Here is an 18,766-nt window from a genome sequence, read left to right as displayed (position 1 = left end):
TCATTCATTTACTAAAATAAAGTGAAACCTTTTACCCATGCTCATTTATTTTATATCAATTTTGTATCAAGTTCCAACACGTTACATAAAAACAGCTTAACTATTAAGTTAATAATTTTATCAGTTTAATTTTCATGTCATCAACCTATATAACGAAACAAGTAAAAGTATTTTATTTTGATATCGGATTCGAATTGGGTTAACATGTCGTGAGTCGTGACAACTTTTGCTACTCAATAAAACACTAGTCAAATTGACTATTTCCCCAAGCCCAACCCTAATTGATGTGTCATTCACGAAGTTATACCCGAGAGTAGTTATGAACCTTGGTGCCTCCACAACATCGCCCAAGTTATCTCTACTTTCCCTATAAATCATCATCCACCCCTTTGATTTCCTTCACACATTCACAAATTCCCCCCTACAGCCTCTTCTTTCTAACCCTAATTGGGACATTTTCCCCAAAAATATTTCACCCAATTTCTTCTCTCCAGTCCCAAATCTGAGTCTCTTTTGCTTCAACTCTTTCTTTTTTGTAGATCTGTAAAGATACCGATGGGTGGTGTTGCTGTTCTCCATCCTCAAGATTGTCTAAACGATAATATATTCTCTACGCCGGTGAAATCTCGCCGAGCACCGAAACCTAGCCCTAATTTTTCGAATTCTAGCCCTAATATCACCAGATCTGAAGGACGGAAACGAAGTCCACCAACTGGCGTACGAAGAAACAAAACGGCAACGGCGTTGGTTGTTGATCCGCCACAGACGGCGGTCGCCAAGAATCTTGTCATGGGACAGGTGAAAATTTTGAAACGAGGTGAACCTTTGGATGAATCATCGACGGTTTTGAAGGAGATGGATGATCGCAAGGTTTCAAACGGTACGGCGACGACGACACCGACAAAAGAAGTCGTCGTTGATCGAAAGGCTTCCAAAGATCCCACCGCGTCCCGGAGAGTTTTACCAACGAAGAAGAAATCCGAGAAGGAGAAAAGAAGTTTCTCGATTCCAAACCCTAGAACCGACATTAAAATTGACGATTTTGCCCTTTCGTCAACAAACCGCTTAGGACCCGACCCGGAAATGGTACCAAAACAGATGAAGAAAAACATCGCTGAGTTTTTCTTCGCAGGTTCCGCTTTCGTTGATTCACCACCACCAAGCTCCCTCCCTTTGCCTGGCTTCTTTACAAAGAATTTTGTCACCGCAGCCGTGAAGGAAGATCCCAGCACCGATCTCCGGCGGATTCTCGGTTTAAACCTTTCATAGTTCTAAATAACCATAATTTCAGTTTCCAGAGTTGCTACATAAGTTTGATAGATGATGAAAAACATCTTTCCTCCGAATTTGACACAATTTCCCTAATTTTTGACTGGGAAAGTTTGAATTCGGTAAGAAAGATTGTTGTTTCTCAGCTAGATGCCCCTTTAGTAGGATAATTAGGAGAAAAATATAGTCTCTTTAAGGTTGTTTTCTTTATTTAATTCAAGCTATATATGATATCTACTATGAATTAAGTTTAGGAATGTTACTGGGTTGTCATGTAATAATCCGTTGGTGATGATTATTGATTAGGTTGGCCTGCTTTTCTTGTATGTAATTAAAGCATATTTACCCGAATCAAAGTATAATAATAATAATAATACCGTTTGTTTGTTTGTTTGTTTGTGGAATTGAAGATTTATTTGTTCATTATGATTATTGAATTCAACCTCACATTACTGATCAAAGATTGTGGAGATGATAAGCAATTTAAGGTATGAGTTTGGAAATGGAAGTTTACTTTGTAATTACTTTAAATCCAAGATATTGAAGAGAAGAATATGAGGAAGAAGCCAAAATAGACTAAAGCAAAAGGCTTTGATAATGTCTTTGCTTTTGGGTTTGCTTGTAAGGGGAGGTATCTTTTCTTTTCTTCTTTTGTTCCAGAAGGGTATTGGCTTGCATTGAAGTGGAATTGACACCTTTTATTACTTTATCTTTCATGTTTATTAGGTAGAGCTTCTTAACAAAAGTAGGTATGTTGTCTATGTGTTTGGTTTTAAATGTTTGTGGTGGGAATCGGAAGGTAAGGTGTAGGACTACCATGTCCCAGGAAATTATTAGATTCCATATCATTTATGGTATTTAGATGTTTGTGTAATAATGCTCTATTATTTTGTCAGATTTTATGCAATAGAAGATCATAAATTGTTTTGATATGAATTATGCAAAAGATGTTTTCATTTTTATTTATTTATCAAAATATGCAACATTTTATAAGCTAATGAACAAGTCATTTAAAGAAATTGTCTTCCAAGTAATTTCCCTTGTCGACCTCTATTATCAACTACTAATTCTTTTTTTTTTAACCGACAAATCTAATCTATTTTAAAGCTAACATCTAATTTCATTTATGTCAACGACGAGATTTGAACCCTCAACTTTAAAAAGAGAGGAGACCATCTGTTACCGTTGGCCTAAAAACCCTTTAGTACTCACTATTCGGTCAACCTCAAAGAAGGAAGACACCATCTGTTACCGTTGGCCTAAAAAAACCTTTAGTATCCACTACTCGGTCAACTTCAAAGAGGGAGGACACCATCTTATACCGTTGGCCTAAAACCCTTTGGTATCTACTACTCGATCACTTCGATAATTGAAATGTGGCTGCTTCACTAGAAAGATTGTCAAGGTCACTCTTGTTTGGATAAAAGGTTTGATAAACACACAATAAAGATTCGAATAGAAAATTAACATAAGGATTTAACGTGGTTCACACGATTATAGTAATAATTCTAATTCATAGGCAAACCTAGTAATCGTGCTAATCCCTATTTCTTTGGCAGTTAACAAAAATCGTCTATTATGTCGTATAGATATCTCATCAAAATCTCCATGTAGAAAAGTTGTATTTACATCTAGCTACTTCATATGTAAACTAAATTCTCTACAACCATAATACGAAGAACGATTGTGGTTATTTTTACCACTAATGGGAACATCTCATTGTAGTTAACTTCTATCATTCATGGTCTCTGTTTGATTACCATTCTGCCTTTGTACATCATTGTAACACTCTAAAAATTCCAACCAATTTAAACTTTTGAAAAACAACCCAATTTCATTAAGTTATTACAAAAATGTTTTCAGTACATCAGAGTCTTCCCAGAACCATATCACAAAACAAAATCATGAGGATCGGTACGATCACGCCTTTGCCTTGCCACTGTCTCCTGAAGTACCTGAAACATTTAAACCACAACTGTAAACCCGAAAGCTTAGTGAGATACCCCCAAAATACCAACCACATATACCATACACATAACATGCCATATTATAACAGAACACAGAACAACCATGCACTTCGGGTCTACTGTATAACTGGTCCGCCGTACCGGGCCTTCAGTCCACCTGGTCCACCCTCCGAGTCTAGCCTTATACATCGAGTCTACAATGTGATTGGTCCGCCCGCACCGGGCCTTCAATCCACCTGGTCCACTCTCTGAGTCTACAGTATGACTGGTCCGCATGCACAGGGCCTTCAGTCGGCCTGGTCCACTCTTCGAGCCTCGACACGTATGGTCTGCCCTCTTGGGGCCTACAGGCTATCCGGACCGCTCGCTGGGCCTTCGGGATAACCGGTCCGCCCTGGGTATGTTGGCCTACAGCACAAAGCAGGACCCGCCTCAATCCAACCACAGTCCAACAACCATGTGCACAAGGTTCTAAAAGGCGTGAGGCGTGGCGTGGCGGCAAGGCCAAGCCTCAAGCTTAACGAGTTATGGCGAGCCATGGTGTTTTTCAAAGCGTGATGTAAGGTGACGATTTTGTATTAATTTATAATTATATTACCGTATAAATATAAATTTATATCAAATATATCTAGTTTTTAGAAGTGTTATATCAACAACTAATAACAGAAAGTTAATAAAAAAACACAATACTTGTATGTCCGATTAGAAAAGGTATAAAAAAGAGCAAAAAAACGTGTCTCAAACGAAAAAAACACGCGCCATAACACGCCATAACACGCCGTGGCACGTCATATCACGCCTTGCCATGCGCCACGCCTAACAGCAACGTTATGAAGCTTTTCGTAACGGCGACGCCGCGCCTCACGCCATGGCGCACCTTTTAGAACACTGCATGTGCACATAAACATTCTATCATATAACAATTCACATTCGATCAAACCGATCTAGCAGATCACATACATAACATAACATCAACCTAACCATGATACCGACCTAACCGGTCACTAACATAGCATCATCCTATATACCAGGATACCGACCTTAACCAGGTCTCTAATATATACCATCCTAACTACCTGGATGTAAACATAGCAAGCAATAACATAACAACGATACCCGGATTACAATCCGATAAAGGGCCGACCTTGGTGCCGTAGACCCTGTCGATATAGTGAGAATAACTCACCTCGCAACTGCCGACTGAAGAGATAAGATCATGCTGCTCCAATCCTCTGACACGAACTTCACCACTAATAAATCACCAAAACACAGAACTCAATAAATACCAAAACACCCCTGGAAGACAACTGGTCAACACAAGACTATCTCTACTCGCCGAGTCACCCTGCTGACTCGTCGAGTCCCTATGCTCTGAAACTCCCATAACACGACTCAACTCGCCGAGTTGCCCCAAGACTCGCCGAGTTCCACAACTCTGAGTCTAATCACACTCAACTCACTGAGTCATCCCTTGACTCACCGATTCACAGCTCAACTAGGAAAGGTTAGGACCTCATGACCAGACTCGTCGAGTCCAAGAATAGACTCGCCGAGTCCAAGGCTATCTTCAACCAACTCGCCGAGTTGTTCTTCCAACTCATCGAGTTTCTGCCTATCTTCATGCAACTCGCCGAGTACCACTAGCTCTTAACCCATACAGAGGCTATCTAAGCCATGCAGGGTCTCCAATACATAGATCTACTCTTATACAAGCCATCCATCATGTAAAGTGGCAAACTTTACGTGAATCCAAGGAGATCTAAGCATAATACACTCTAGGGATAAGGTTTGGGACTAAAAGGCTTCATCAACAACTCTTGAACAGGGACTTTATGCTCTTTTGGATCATCACTACTCTAGATCTTAGGTAGCAACCTCAGATCAAACCTCCAAACTCAAGATAACACTAGATATACTCCCAAAAATCCCACAAATTATAGATCTAGATGGATAACAGCTCAAGCAACGAATCATTGCCTCAAGAGAAGACTCCAACAGAAGAATAAGCCAAAACCTTGCAAAGCCCCTAGCTCCAAGCCTCTTAATCTTCAAAGATATCTTCAACAAACACTCCTTCAAGATCCAAATGCTCTCTAATTCTCTCACAAATGAATATTAGGGTTTCTAGACTTCAAGGGAGAGTAAAGAGGCTGGGGAGAGGGTATTATGTTCTTTATATAGGGCTCATCCCCCGGGATTAGGGTTTTCTCCACACAGCACTGACTCGCCGAGTCCAGCCCCCGACTTTCCGAGTTGGCCACTTAACACGCGACCAGAATCGCGACCCTACTCGCCGAGTCTACCCATGGACTCGCCGAGATGACCATTCACATTTTCACTTTGAACCCTGAACTTGCACTCCTGAACTCGGGATGTTACAATCACGCTCCCATCAATTTCATTTTTTGATATTGAATACTGACTTATTATGTAATGCTTTCTTCCTTAGTGTTAACTTGACTAAGGACCAAATTTGGTTTTTGTTAAATGAGCTCAACTCGCTCCATGGTCTTCTTTGCTGTATGAAAATCATGATTGTTGAAGATTTTGTGTAACCATCCTTACGAGTGTCTTGCAGTTCGTAGATGCAAAGTTCTTTGGCTATAAAGACATTCATATATAATTTTTTATTTTTTTGATTACAACATAAAGAGTTTTCTAAACTCTTAGATTTCTCGATTTTCTCTAACTTTTTTTCTTTAGAGATATTTTAATTTCATGGACATAGCCAATATGGGACAAGAGTGAGCATTGGACCACCCACACAAAATTAAGGTTATATATATGTACAATATACATTTTTGTTAAACAAAAGGAATTAGAGTTGTGATATGGCATATTCCATTCAAAACTTGAAATTAGTAGAAGAGAATACATTATAGTTACATTTTGTTATCGTTTGAAGAATTTACTCATTCATATTTTGTATATTATTTACCTACCCTAAAACAAAATTCTAGTTATGCCACTGTTTAAGTTGTTTCTTTATTTACTTTTGCTAAATCTACACTCTAATAAATGAATGTTTTTTTTGCCACATATCACACTCTTATTCAATTTGCCAAATGTCATTTTGTAGTTATTTTGAATTAATTTTTTTCCACACGTCATTTTATGAGTTTTTCTATTTTTATTAAATTGAACATAATATTTTGATGTAATAATTGCAATAAATGTAATAATAAATGAATATCAATTTCATTAATAAACTTACCTTTTAATTTTAAAATTCTCAAATTAAGTTCATTAGTTTCTTTTGTTTATATATTTAAATTATTTGTTTAAATTTCAAAGATAAAAAACATTTCAATTATAATAATTTATTATTTTTCTTATTTTCTTAAAAATTCAAAGTTCTCAAACATTTTAACCTTTATATTTAACTTTTTTTTTTTTTAATTTTTAAATTAACTAATATATTACATGTGTCTCATAATTAGTAAACATCAAACGAAATTTTAAAACTAACAAAGTGACAAATTTAAAAGCAAGTAATATTTGTGAGATCTATATACTTCATGAAAAAGTATCTTACACCGTTACCGAATACATAATATCCATTTTGCAAAAATATAAAATAACTCATGAAAATATAATAAAACTTGTGAAACATAATAAGGTAAAATCATAAAGTTTTATTGCAATTTTTCGTTGTTTTAATCATCACATTATGTACAAAATAAAGTAAAATAACTAAAAAAAGATAAAACATGTAAAATACAACTTGTGAATTCGCAACATGACTACAACTTTATACACATAAGGATATATAAAGATCAACTTATATAAAAAACAATTAATAAATGGCTTAAAACGATTTCGTAAAATTGGTCCATCATCATGTTCACCATCAGTTTGCTCTTTAGAGAAAAACTGATTTTTGGAAAAGAAAAGAGATTGTATAAGAATTATAATGTAAGATTATAGATAGTCAACGTGTTTAATACACTTTGTGACTAACAAGCATCTATTCACGAGCCATAAAAGAACAACCGGCTGATATGTTTGACATAGAATGTTTTCAAAATATTTAACAAGATTGTTATTATTAGGAAATGTTACTTAGCGAGTTCACAATATGTTTGTAGCGAAATTGATGATCATTTTTTTATAAAGGTTGAAAGTGTGGTTGCTCGGTGCCGCATGACTTTTGGTCATTTTAGCGATTTTGGTGATCATTTTGTTGTATATGTCCTTTTTCCCGTGTTTTCTTTGGCTAAGGACCGACTTTCTTTGGCAGATTTATCAGAGCTCAATGTGCAAATAAAGAAAGGTTTTGCCTAAGAAATTATTTATTTTATAAAACAGTGGCTTAATTATATCTTTGCTTCTCGAGTAGATATCTTAAAAGTACAATGCTATGTATATGATGGATTAAGGACCCTACTTTGCTTTTTCATTGTTATATTCTTTGTATTATCTTTTTGCTAGTTATCTAATAAACTTTGGAGGTGTTGGCGACAATGAATTTTTTTTAATACTTTTTAGTTTTTAAGAAAAAAACTCGAATTAAAAAACTTCGTTCATATGCATGAAATTAAAGCTTTAGTTTAAACAAAAACTTCAAATCCGAAAGCTATTTCAAATAGCTTTTGAGAGATTTTAACTTTTATGTTATTTTACACATCTAAAAAGCTTGCAACTACCTTTTGCCGAAACTTCCACAAATAAAACTACAACTTACAGCTTTCAACTTCCAACTCACAATTGCTAGTTACTTTTGCCAAACACGTTTTGTTTCCATTTAAAAAATAGCTCAAGAGTTCGCATGGTTGTTAGATGCTATATGGCTAAATACAAAATTAACATTATACTTTCGTTTATATGTGTATATGATATCTTATTTTATTTCTTTTTATTATATACCAATGACTTACAACTCCGCCACAACCTTGAATGAATTTCAATTCCCCAATGACATTGAAACTTCCTCATAATGTTCTCACATTCTCACATTTAGGGGAAAATGATTCTCAAATTCAAAATATCGAGGGGGAACAACATGAATCAATTAAAGATGTTGTCTTAACAACAACTACAATTCATTAAATCCTTTGGTTGTAGGTTTAGACACGAGATCACCCACCAAACCAAATCATTGCTAATCTTGTAATCCAAACTCGCTCTGCGATTTATATTCAAAACGAATGTCACTATGTCAATATTTATACCTTTGTATAGAGGATGTAAGCAACTCGGCCAATAAGCTCTTACCCATTTTTACTCACATAAACCTGAAAGCAAATAACATCTTCTTCACTATAAGGATCCAAAAACGCATTTTAAATAACTATTATAATAATCTTTTAACAAATTAAATAAAATAACTTACTCTCTTCACATCTCCATTTGTAAACCAATGCCCGAGAATTACACAAATAAAAATTGTTTTAGATTTTGGTGTTTCAATTTCATAACCAAAAGTTTGAATATTAAGATATCAAAAATCTAAAAATCTAGTACCCAAAATTTGAAGATTCAATGTCATGTAATATATAGATTTGTGCTTATTTTTAGATTTCTATGTTTTACTAAATGATATAACAAATATTACCTTGTTTTAACTCTAACCTAATTTGTTCGAACATTTATCCAAATCAATATTTGACACAACCCATTTGATCACATATAATTATAAGGTTACTTTCTTTAATATATATTATTAACTTGATTTTATGGTCAATGGCTGGATCACCACAACCATAAGTACATACATATACAATTATACATACATCAATACGTGTCATAAAAACACATTTTGTAATTGTTATTATGTTAAAAATAAACAGTTAGCTACAAAAACCAAAATCAACACATTAATTAATCTATCTTAACAGAAGAAAAAAGCCGATGAACAAAGAAAAATGACGTTAAGAACCCAACCGCACCTGTCGCAAGCATCACTGCAATCACCATAAACAAAGAATATCCCAAATAAAGCATCGCCGACACAGGCCCACTCAAACTCTTCAAATCAAACACAAGGTAATTAATCGAATACAAAAATATATAAAACGCCACCGTTCCCGATGCAAAAAACGACTTCCACCACCACCTCCAATCCTCCACACAAAGATGCATGTATGTAACCACTAGCGACACCTCCGCACAAACCATCACTAATAATATCAAAACCACAAAAAGAAAACCAAAAACATAATAAACCCTCCCAAGCCAAATGCTAGACATGATGAAAAAAAGCTCGATAAAAAGGGTCCCAAAAGGAAGGGTCCCGGCCCCAAGTACCAAAATCCAAGATGGGAACCTCTGGGCCGGGACCTCCCGTGGGATCTGATTGGTTCGAACAGGGTACTCCAGATATGGGGCTTTTGTGGCCACGAACCCACCGATTAAAGTTAAGGGAACTGAGATCCCGAACCAAAGTAAGATTAGAACAAGAAAAGTTGTGAATGGGATCGCACCGGTGCTATCACTTCCCCACAAGAGTGAGTTAATTAGGGTTAGGATTAGGAATGAGAGACCAGGGAAATAACATGCGACACGCAATGAAACGGAAAACCATCCTTGGCGTTCACCAATCGAGAGTGTTCGCCATAGCCAAACTGCTATGTAACCGGCTAAAAAGCCTAATAACACATAGAACACGAGCATTCCTACAAATATTAGTAATTTAGTTATAGTCAGATCGAGTTAAATGCAAGAAGTAGTAAAATGTTTTCATTGATATTTTTATAATAGTATCGTACTTTCGTTTGTTTGTTACAATACGGTACCTTAATAATGTCTACATGAATATTGCAATGTCATCTAACTACATCATGATTGGGTAATTTTTTAGTGTGTAAGGTGTTTATAAGAAAATAAATTAAAAGTATCATGCTGTAAGTGTAGATTGTACTTTGGATGACTTAATAAGATAAACACTGACACCTTAATCTTGCATTTAGATCGGTGGCGGAGTCATGGTCAAAGTAAAGGGGTATCCCGACAAAAAAATTCGCATAATATACAATAAGAAAAAAATTTCGAAAAAAAAAAATTACACAATTTTTTTGAGGGGCATCCAGAGCTACCCCAAGATATATATAAATATATAATATACTAGACCCGCCTAAGATTTAGATCTTTTATTTTCCATTAAAAACTTTGAGATCGGGTATTAAACATAAGTAGCAAATAGTCTTTCAAAACCAACTTGAACCAAATCACATAGTCCTTGCAAGACTTAGCAAGTGTTGACACATATAGGGCCATTAGTTAACATACACAATTTATTGTATTTATATATTTACATATTAAAACTATTTCGTTTATATATTGTTACTATTTATTAAGTAACATTTATGTTATAAAACAAGTTAGTAGAATTCAATAATATAATAATTACGTCAGAAAGGAAATCCAAATGTATACCGTTGATTAGGGTTCCACGTGAAGCTGGAGACATAAACCCAAGAGCCGCAAAAAAGATCAAAGCAATCGCCATTGCGAGAATCCGACATCCATCCGCCACCATAATACAAAGAAACTCAGGGTTGTTAGGGGACCGAAAAACATCAGAAACAACAAGTTTCCACCCCGACAACTCCTCATTCATATGAGCCTGAGCTTCTTTATCCAACTCCTCATAATGTGCTAAATCTCTTCGAATCGTCCTCAAAAAAATTACAAGAACAATACCCGCAAGAAATGTTATCACCATTAACGAGTTCAAAATCGAAAACCAATGAACTTTTGCACCTTCCATTTTTAAATAAGTATCCCATCTCGAAACCCACTTTATATCACTCATCACAAACGAAACATCATACGTGTAAATTACGGGTTTACCCTCCTTCACATTCATTCCCACGGAAAGCGGATCACATTTTATCTGTGACGGGTATTTACTATAAGGTTTAATGTTCTTTAGTAATTTTTCATCATGGTTCACACTGCATGGGACAACTTCGAAACCTACCACCACGTAACCTTCGTTGGTGGTGGTTTCATTTGCCGGTGTGATCAGCTCATCCCCATCAGTGGTACCGATCACACCGGCAACATTATTGTGTTCATATCTATGAACAAATATTGTAAACTTTAAATGATTAAATGCATAGTAAGAATCTTGAACTCTAGCGCCAACTGGAAAACCGTTCCATCTAAGAAAGAATCCATCTTTTTCCATGTATCGAATGGCGGGAAGGTTATCGAGATTTAGGTTGACTTGATACATTTCATCTATTCGTTTTTTCAACATCTTGAATTCGTTGCTTGATAATGGATTTGTTTTGCATAAAAAGATTTCGGATTCGTTTTTGAACATGTTAAACCGATATGGGGAGTTTTCGATTCGATCTCCCATTAGAAGTTCACCTAGGTTTTCAGCACTATCTTTAATGCCTTCAGAAGGTTTACAGAAAGGCAAAGTGTAATACCCATATGGTATTTCTGTATCTATGGAGGTTAAGGAGTTAACTTTGACGGATAATTGATCACCCACGTAGTATCTATTGGGGAAACTGCCAGGAAGATAATAACCATCAACGATTTCAAGAACCCAACATGAAATCAAAACCAAAATAATAAGCTTGAATATGATAGAAAACCCCATAAAGAATCACCAAACGAATCTTTTTAATGTATCCAGATGAAATTTGGATCTAACCTGTAGTAAAAAGATCACGACTTCAGCCAGCTATTTCGGTTGGGTAATCATGAAATCAGGTTTATAATTGCAAGAATCAAAAATGAAATCGAAAGGGTAATCTTCAATTTATGAAAACCCTCCAGTATTTACTTTGTATGCAATGTGAATCTAACCCGATCTCACTGAGAAACATGAACTCAGATTTACTATTTCAACTGTTAAAAATGTAATCGAAACAAAAATCTTGAATATATCGGGAACAGGTTCAGTAATTACTTTCATATGCAATCTGAATCTAACCTAATTGCAATTTACAAAAAGAAGAAATGAGTAAAGGTGAATCAAAGCAGAAAGAGCTGACCTTATAGAAAGGAGTTGAGGTCTTTGAACCCTGAAAGCATGGGGGGATTTACAAATGGAAGGGTGAGAGTGGTATTTATATCTTTGCATTACTATTCTCTTTGCTCACATGTTCATGCTTTTGAGAGAATCCATGAAGTGTGGCATAAGTTGTTATATCGCATACCTCAATGCATGTTCATTAAAAGATGAAATAACGGGAAAGAAACATAATTAAATTCTGGTTATAAGAAAAACAATATTCAATTGAATAATATGTTTGATTAACAACCCAATAGACATCCACACCCGTCTGCAAATGTCACTACGCTTTTAACTTTGTAATTTTGTCATATAAGCTTTTGTAATTATTTTCATGATATAATAGATATCCTATTTCAAAAATGAAATAGTATTATATATAACTAATAAATATAAATATACAGAAATAAGATATAAATACAAATATAATAATTTAATATATAATTAATAAATCATTAAGATATATTTTAAATTAATAACAATTCTTTTTATTGGGGTTATACATTCACAACGTGTTTATGCGTTCTAACTTCTAAGATTATCCGTTATACCCACCACATATCATATATAAGGTGGATGTCAATCAGCACCACATTCCCCTACCACTAACATAAGTTACCTACCACTAACACACCATTCCACTTTATATTTTTATTTAAATTTAATTCAAAAATACAATAAAATCATTTTTTAATACTAGTTTTCTATTAAATTAAAAGACCAAGTTACATTAAATAAAAACTACATTAATTGAAAAAAAAAACAATCAATAAAAATAAAAATTACATTACTTCAAAATAAAAAATAAAAAAAACATTAAAAAAACTAAAAATTTCAACCATAAATAAAATAAACTACCCCATACGCCTACGTCGGGCTCGAACCAACTCTTGCATCGCGTGGAAAAGTTCCACGTCTTCGCCCTCGAGATCGTCCGCTTTCATTTTCAAGATTTCAATATCGGTTTTTGTTTGGATCGTCGCTTGTGCTTCTTGAAATGATGTTTGTGCTTGAATCATTTTTTGCTCTATCCGAGTCATCACCTCGACCTTCGTTCTTGAAGTTGCACATATCGATCAAATTTATTGTCGAACATATCCCTAACACTAGAGCTCGAAGATATTGAAGCCATTTTTTTTTGCTTTGTTTCTTTCAACGGGCCGATGAAGAGGTTGCTCATTTTCAAGATCTAACGGATCGTTGTTGATGTCGATGTGTGTTCTGTCGTCCGATTGTTAGGAAGTTCCATCGGGGTTTCTCAAACGCTTTGAATCGGAAGATTGCGAAGTTCCTTCCGTTTGCTATTTCCATTTTGGAGCGTCTTTCAATCTTAGCCACGGTTTTATATACGGAAAAGTTTTGCGTGTTGGAGTTGTTTTTTCAAATTGCTCCATGACCGCCTTGAAAACATCAAAATCGTTCGAGCCACTTTTGCGTATGTTTAGGAGGTTGTTGTAGATTCCTCCATACTCGGTGCATTTTAGTCGAATATCTCGCCATTTCGACGTAATTTGATCGGAATTTCGAGTTTCACTTTCCATTAACTTGTAGAAAATGGCTCATACTTTCTCCCAAAAACTTTCGTAAGGTTGACTATCTCCTACAATTGGATCTTGGGAAGCCGACACCCATGCCTCCGCTAACTTTTCTTCTTCTTCTTTTGTCCATGGGACCCTTTCTTAGGTGGTAGTGGGTCGGCCCGATTTTTTTCCTTTTTTCTTTTTTGGTTGAGGTGGTGGTGAAGGTTGCGTTTTCGCAACAAAATCCGGCGAAAGTGGTGGTTGTGAAATTGATGGTTGTTGTTGTTGTGAAGCTTGTTGTTGGAATTGTTGAAATTGTTAGTATTGTTAGTATTGTTGTTGTTGGAAAGACGGAAAAGGTTGATATTTTTGTTGGAAAAGTGGTGTTTGTTGGATAGGGGAACCGGTTTGAAGCAAATTGACAAAACCGCCTTGAGGTGACTCCATAGTCGGGAATTGGCGATGAGTTGTATCTAACACAAAAGCGTTATCGGGTTTGTATCTAACACAAAAGCATTATCGGGTTTGCGATTTCTGTAGTTTGGAGGGGTATTTTGGTTGGGATCCATGGTTTTTGGTTGTGAAGATGTAATGTGTAGTTTGTGTATAGAGAAAGAAAAGAATGATGTAAAAAATAAGGAGTAAAAGTGTTGTATTTATAGGTAAATAAATTGTTTAACTTTTTTTTTAAAAAAACAAAGTAGTCGTTGAATGGCTATAGAAATTGGTCAAATTGTTGCTTTGATTTCATTGGCCGTTTGAATCCGTTATAGCCAACACGAAAGACCACGAGAACAGCCGACCACGAAACAACGGGGTGGTGTGTACGGCCGTTGTTCGTGGCTAGCTCAACCACGAGCTTGATCGTTATATGTATACCACACGGCCTAAGGTGGATATACAGATAAATTCGGTGAAAGTAACTATTCTTTCCTGTGGAGAAGTTTTTGAGTTTTTCCCTTTTTTGTAGGGCACCTAAATTCCAACCTCATAGCTTCTTTACTCGTCACCAAAAGTCGTTGTCAATCTTGTCCCCTCTTCGGCCGTTCAAACCGTTTGGTATCAACAAAATCAGTTAAACAACCTTCAAAAAAATGAGTAACAAACGATAAATAGTTTATGTAAAATGCATAAAATAAACTTTTGAAAAACAGTACTTTAATATTTGTAAAACTTAACATAACATTTAACGTGGTTCGGTCAATGTAACCTATGTCCATAGACGGACCAGAAAGAGAAAATACAATCACTCACAAATTGTTGCACCTCACTTGACCTCTTAAACAAAATGAATCTCTCTTCCTGACAAACTGCTTTAGAGGATATGCTCTTAACCTTACAATGATTTTTTTCTTGAAAACTGTGCAATCATACATGTACGTGCCACGTTTTGCAAATGTTGATGGAGATGGGGGTGCCTATTTATAGGAAAAGGATGCCTTAATTATGATGGGCCAAACCCATCAAAAACTATACCTTAAATGGAATCAACCAATCACAATACGTCATACAACTGCTTCTACAATCTTCAACATAGAGGGATATGCATGGCCACCTTCCATGCACCTAGGTAGCACGTTCTGCATGCATTTGGCACATTCACTAGAGCGAATCTTGAAGGTATCAACACATCTATGGAGTTCATTCACCTTAGATAAAGAGCACTCCCAAGCGGGAGCACATTTTTTATGAGCTAGAGTGCATTCTTGTAACACCTACTTTTCAGGTATGACTTAATCTACCAAGTTAACTGTTTTCATGTTAAGAGATTTTGGGTTTTGGGATCCACGACGTGAGCTTTAGGTTTCACGATGCGAGCCACATCGATAAGTAGCAATGCAACTTGGTGTGAGTCATGCCACATGACTGCCACAACCCAACACCCTAGGTCTCGGGTCTTGTGCCCTATATAAAGGCACTATTATTTAGGGTTCTCTCTTATCACTATCCCCACCCTCAGAACGATACCTTAGCCTTTTTTTGTATTCTTGAGAGATTTTGTGTGATTTGGGAGATTCTTGGTGGAGAAGGAAACTCTTGGTGTTTGGTGTGGCCCTTTCCAACTGAAGTTTCCATCTTTTAGAATCATAATAAGCCTTATAAGTTGTAAAGTCCGAAAAATACATGTAACATCCGGGATTAATAAGGTACTAATTATATTATTATTATCTTAATGAATGGAATTGGTTTGGGCTTGGACCATTGGATCCTTGTGTTTGGCTGAGAAGTGTCGTACACGGGGGGTACAATGCCAAGTACGCTCAGCGTACTCATCAGATGAAGACGCACATGCCATGCACGTACGCCTAGCGTACGTATGCAGATGCTAAAACCCTAAAAATTAGGGTTTGATCCCTATATAAAGAGCCTTATGCCCTAAGTCCAACCTCCATCTCACCCTTAGACAACCACCACGAAAACCCTAACCCATATTTGTGTGTTCTTGTGATTTGGTAGCCATTTGAGAGCATTTTGGTGTTGTTTTGGTGCTTTGGAGGAGAAAGAAGTTTGAAGAAGAAGCAAGGATTCAAAGGGAGCTTGTAGATCCAGGGCATTAGCACCATTTTTGACTCATTTGAGGTATCAAGCTTCAAACTTGACCATTGCATGCTTAGTTACATTGTTGGGGTGTTCTATGGGTTATTTTGACTCCATTGTTAGGGTTTCATGCATCTTGTTAGTTTCAGACCAAAAGAGTTGTCCTTTTGAGCTCTTAGAAGCACTTAGAGTCATAAAAATTGGACCTTGATGGTTTAGCCACAACCATGCAAGTGTTTGATGGTCACAAAGTTTGTTAAAGGACCAAAATCATGTTTTGACCCCCATCCATGCATGCAAGCACATAAAGTTTGTGAATTTATGGATTAGGATGTCTTAAAGGACCTGGATCTACATTTTGGACGTAAGGACTTAATGCATTAAGTCACAAATGGAGCCCCAAGGAAGCTGGCCAGTACGCTGGGCGTACTGGGTCAACTTCCCGCTTTTGGTAAGGCCAACGGAGTAAGTGCCAGGTATGCCACGCATACGCATGAAGAGTGGCGAACTTGGGTTTTTGGGCCTTAGAAGTTTGGGCCTAGATAGTTGGGCCCCATAGCCCACTGTGGATTAGAGTTTTTGGGCCTAGAACTGAGACTTAAAGTATTGGGCCTTTTGGGCCATATTAGGCCACTCGAAATTATTTATTTTGGGCTAAGGATTTATTGGGCTTGTGATAAGGCCTATTTGAGGGGTTGGGCCCAATTTAGAAAATTGGGCCATTAAGTGGGCCTTTAGTGGGTCATTAGTGGAGTGGGAAAGATAAGATGGAACTGGGCCTTGGGTATGGTCCAAATTAGACCAAGGGGTAAAATGGTCATTTACCCAAAGAAATATTATGGATTTTGACTAATTGTTGTTATGATAATGATAGTCAGGGAGTCATCGGAGAAACTGTTAGAGATTCCTTTTCGTGATATTCGACACTCAACTTTGCGAGGTGAGTTACCTTCCAGTAGAGGTGGGTCTAAGGCACCAATGTCAGCCCACCAGTAGGTGATTATAGTTGAGATAAATGTCTTTGTGATAATTGTCTGGTATGCCACTATCTGTTATGCTTTATGTGCTAGTATGTTATGTGATTAGGCGGTAGTGGTAGGGGTGAAATAGTACCCGTATATCCAGTTGAAAGAGACCGAAGGGGTAGGCCATCACCCAAATATGCTAGGCAGTATATGATATATGTCTATATGATAGGTTATTATGTGGTAGTAGTAGGGGTGAAATAGTCCTCGTATCCGGTTGAAAGAGACCGAAGGGGTAGGCCAGCACCCAGATATGCTAGGCAGTATCCGGTTGAGAGAGACCGAAGGGGTAGACCGGCACCCATATATACTAGGCGGTTACTAGTTGATAGAGACTGAAAGGGTAGGTCGGGCACCCAGATATGTCTGACAGTATGTTTATTGTATGATATGTGGTATGATGGGGAAAATCACTAAGCTTCATGCTTACGGTTTATAGCTTTGGTTTCAGGTACCTCTTCTTCGAAGGGAAAGCAGTCGGCATGACTGTAGCGCATCACACCACGATTATCCGCACTATGATGTTCTTGGGATTTTTACTCTACATTATTATTATTATCTTATGACATTCTTTTGAGAAATATGACTTATGGGTTTTTATGAAATGAGATAACTCGATGATGTTTTCAATAATCTGTTTTATGAATCTTAAAATTAAAATGAAATTTTTGGTCTTGGATTTTGGGATGTTACACAACAAATTTAAAACTTTTCAAAACAACCCTTTTTCTAATAGTAGTGTTACAAAACCAATATTTTCAAAACATTATTTAAAATAAAAGTCTCCCAAGATCAAATTAGTTGAAACCAAGGATGTGTACGATCATGCCTTCGCCTTGCCACTATCCACCAAAGTACCTGAAACCATAAACCAAAACTGTAAGCACGAAGCTTAGTGGGTTTCCCCTAAAATACCACCACACGAACAAATAACATATACCAACAAAAAAAACATGCATACAGAGCCTTCAGCCTGACTAGAATGCCCCACCGGCCTACAGTCTATCAGGTACGCTCACAAAACCTTCAACATGACTGGTACGCCTTACTGGACCTTCAGCCTATCTGGAATGTTCTCCGGGCCTTCGGCTTGACTAGTACGCCCCACCGGCCTTCAGTCTATCCGGGACGCCCAAGGTCTGTTGACCTTCAACACAAAGCAGGACCTCCTCAACCCAACCATACACAACATGTCAACATACACATATCCAAAACACATATAAGACTAGTGAAACATAACAACATATCGATATAAACATTACCGGGTTTATTGACTGACAACACAAAGCAATACAGTCTCAACCCACCTACACTACGTTAACATATGCAACCGGTAAACATGTAGCCAGAACAGATAACATGCATATCTAACAGATCAGTATGCATATCATCATCCTATCTATCGAGATATAGATCTAACAATTCACTACAACATACCAACATGCGATCAACCATGATAACAATCCAATCGGC

General features: G+C 36.6%; 2 protein-coding genes across 2 annotated transcripts; one reads left to right on the top strand and one right to left on the bottom strand.

Moving 5' to 3' along the window:
* Positions 1-380: 380 nt before the first annotated feature.
* Positions 381-1,658, top strand: LOC111914126 (uncharacterized). Its single transcript, XM_023909871.3, has one exon. The coding sequence runs from the start codon at positions 556-558 to the stop codon at positions 1,267-1,269; it is 714 nt and encodes a 237-aa protein (XP_023765639.1). The 5' UTR covers positions 381-555; the 3' UTR covers positions 1,270-1,658.
* A 7,231-nt stretch (positions 1,659-8,889) lies between these two features.
* Positions 8,890-12,352, bottom strand: LOC111914070 (transmembrane 9 superfamily member 11). Its single transcript, XM_023909813.3, has 3 exons — positions 12,191-12,352; positions 10,611-11,847; positions 8,890-9,850 (listed from the first exon to the last, which is right to left on the bottom strand). The coding sequence occupies exons 2-3, from the start codon at positions 11,791-11,793 to the stop codon at positions 9,057-9,059; spliced, it is 1,977 nt and encodes a 658-aa protein (XP_023765581.1). The 5' UTR covers positions 11,794-11,847; positions 12,191-12,352; the 3' UTR covers positions 8,890-9,056.
* Between the last annotated feature and the right edge of the window lie 6,414 nt (positions 12,353-18,766).

Source organism: Lactuca sativa, chromosome 6 (genome assembly GCF_002870075.4).
Source record: "Lactuca sativa cultivar Salinas chromosome 6, Lsat_Salinas_v11, whole genome shotgun sequence".
NCBI lineage: Eukaryota > Viridiplantae > Streptophyta > Magnoliopsida > Asterales > Asteraceae > Lactuca > Lactuca sativa.
The sequence above is the reverse complement of the archived record's forward strand: the minus strand, read 5'-3'. Positions and strand labels throughout refer to the sequence as shown.

Coding starts and splice junctions, on each gene's coding strand:
- LOC111914126 (XM_023909871.3), top strand. CDS start 556: ATGGGTGGTGTTGCTGTTCTCCATCCTCAAGATTGTCTAAACGATAAT.
- LOC111914070 (XM_023909813.3), bottom strand. CDS start 11,793: ATGGGGTTTTCTATCATATTCAAGCTTATTATTTTGGTTTTGATTTCA. Junction 9,851..10,610: donor ACGTGGAACCCTAATCAACG/GTATACATTTGG, acceptor TAATATTTGTAG/GAATGCTCGTGTTCTATGTG.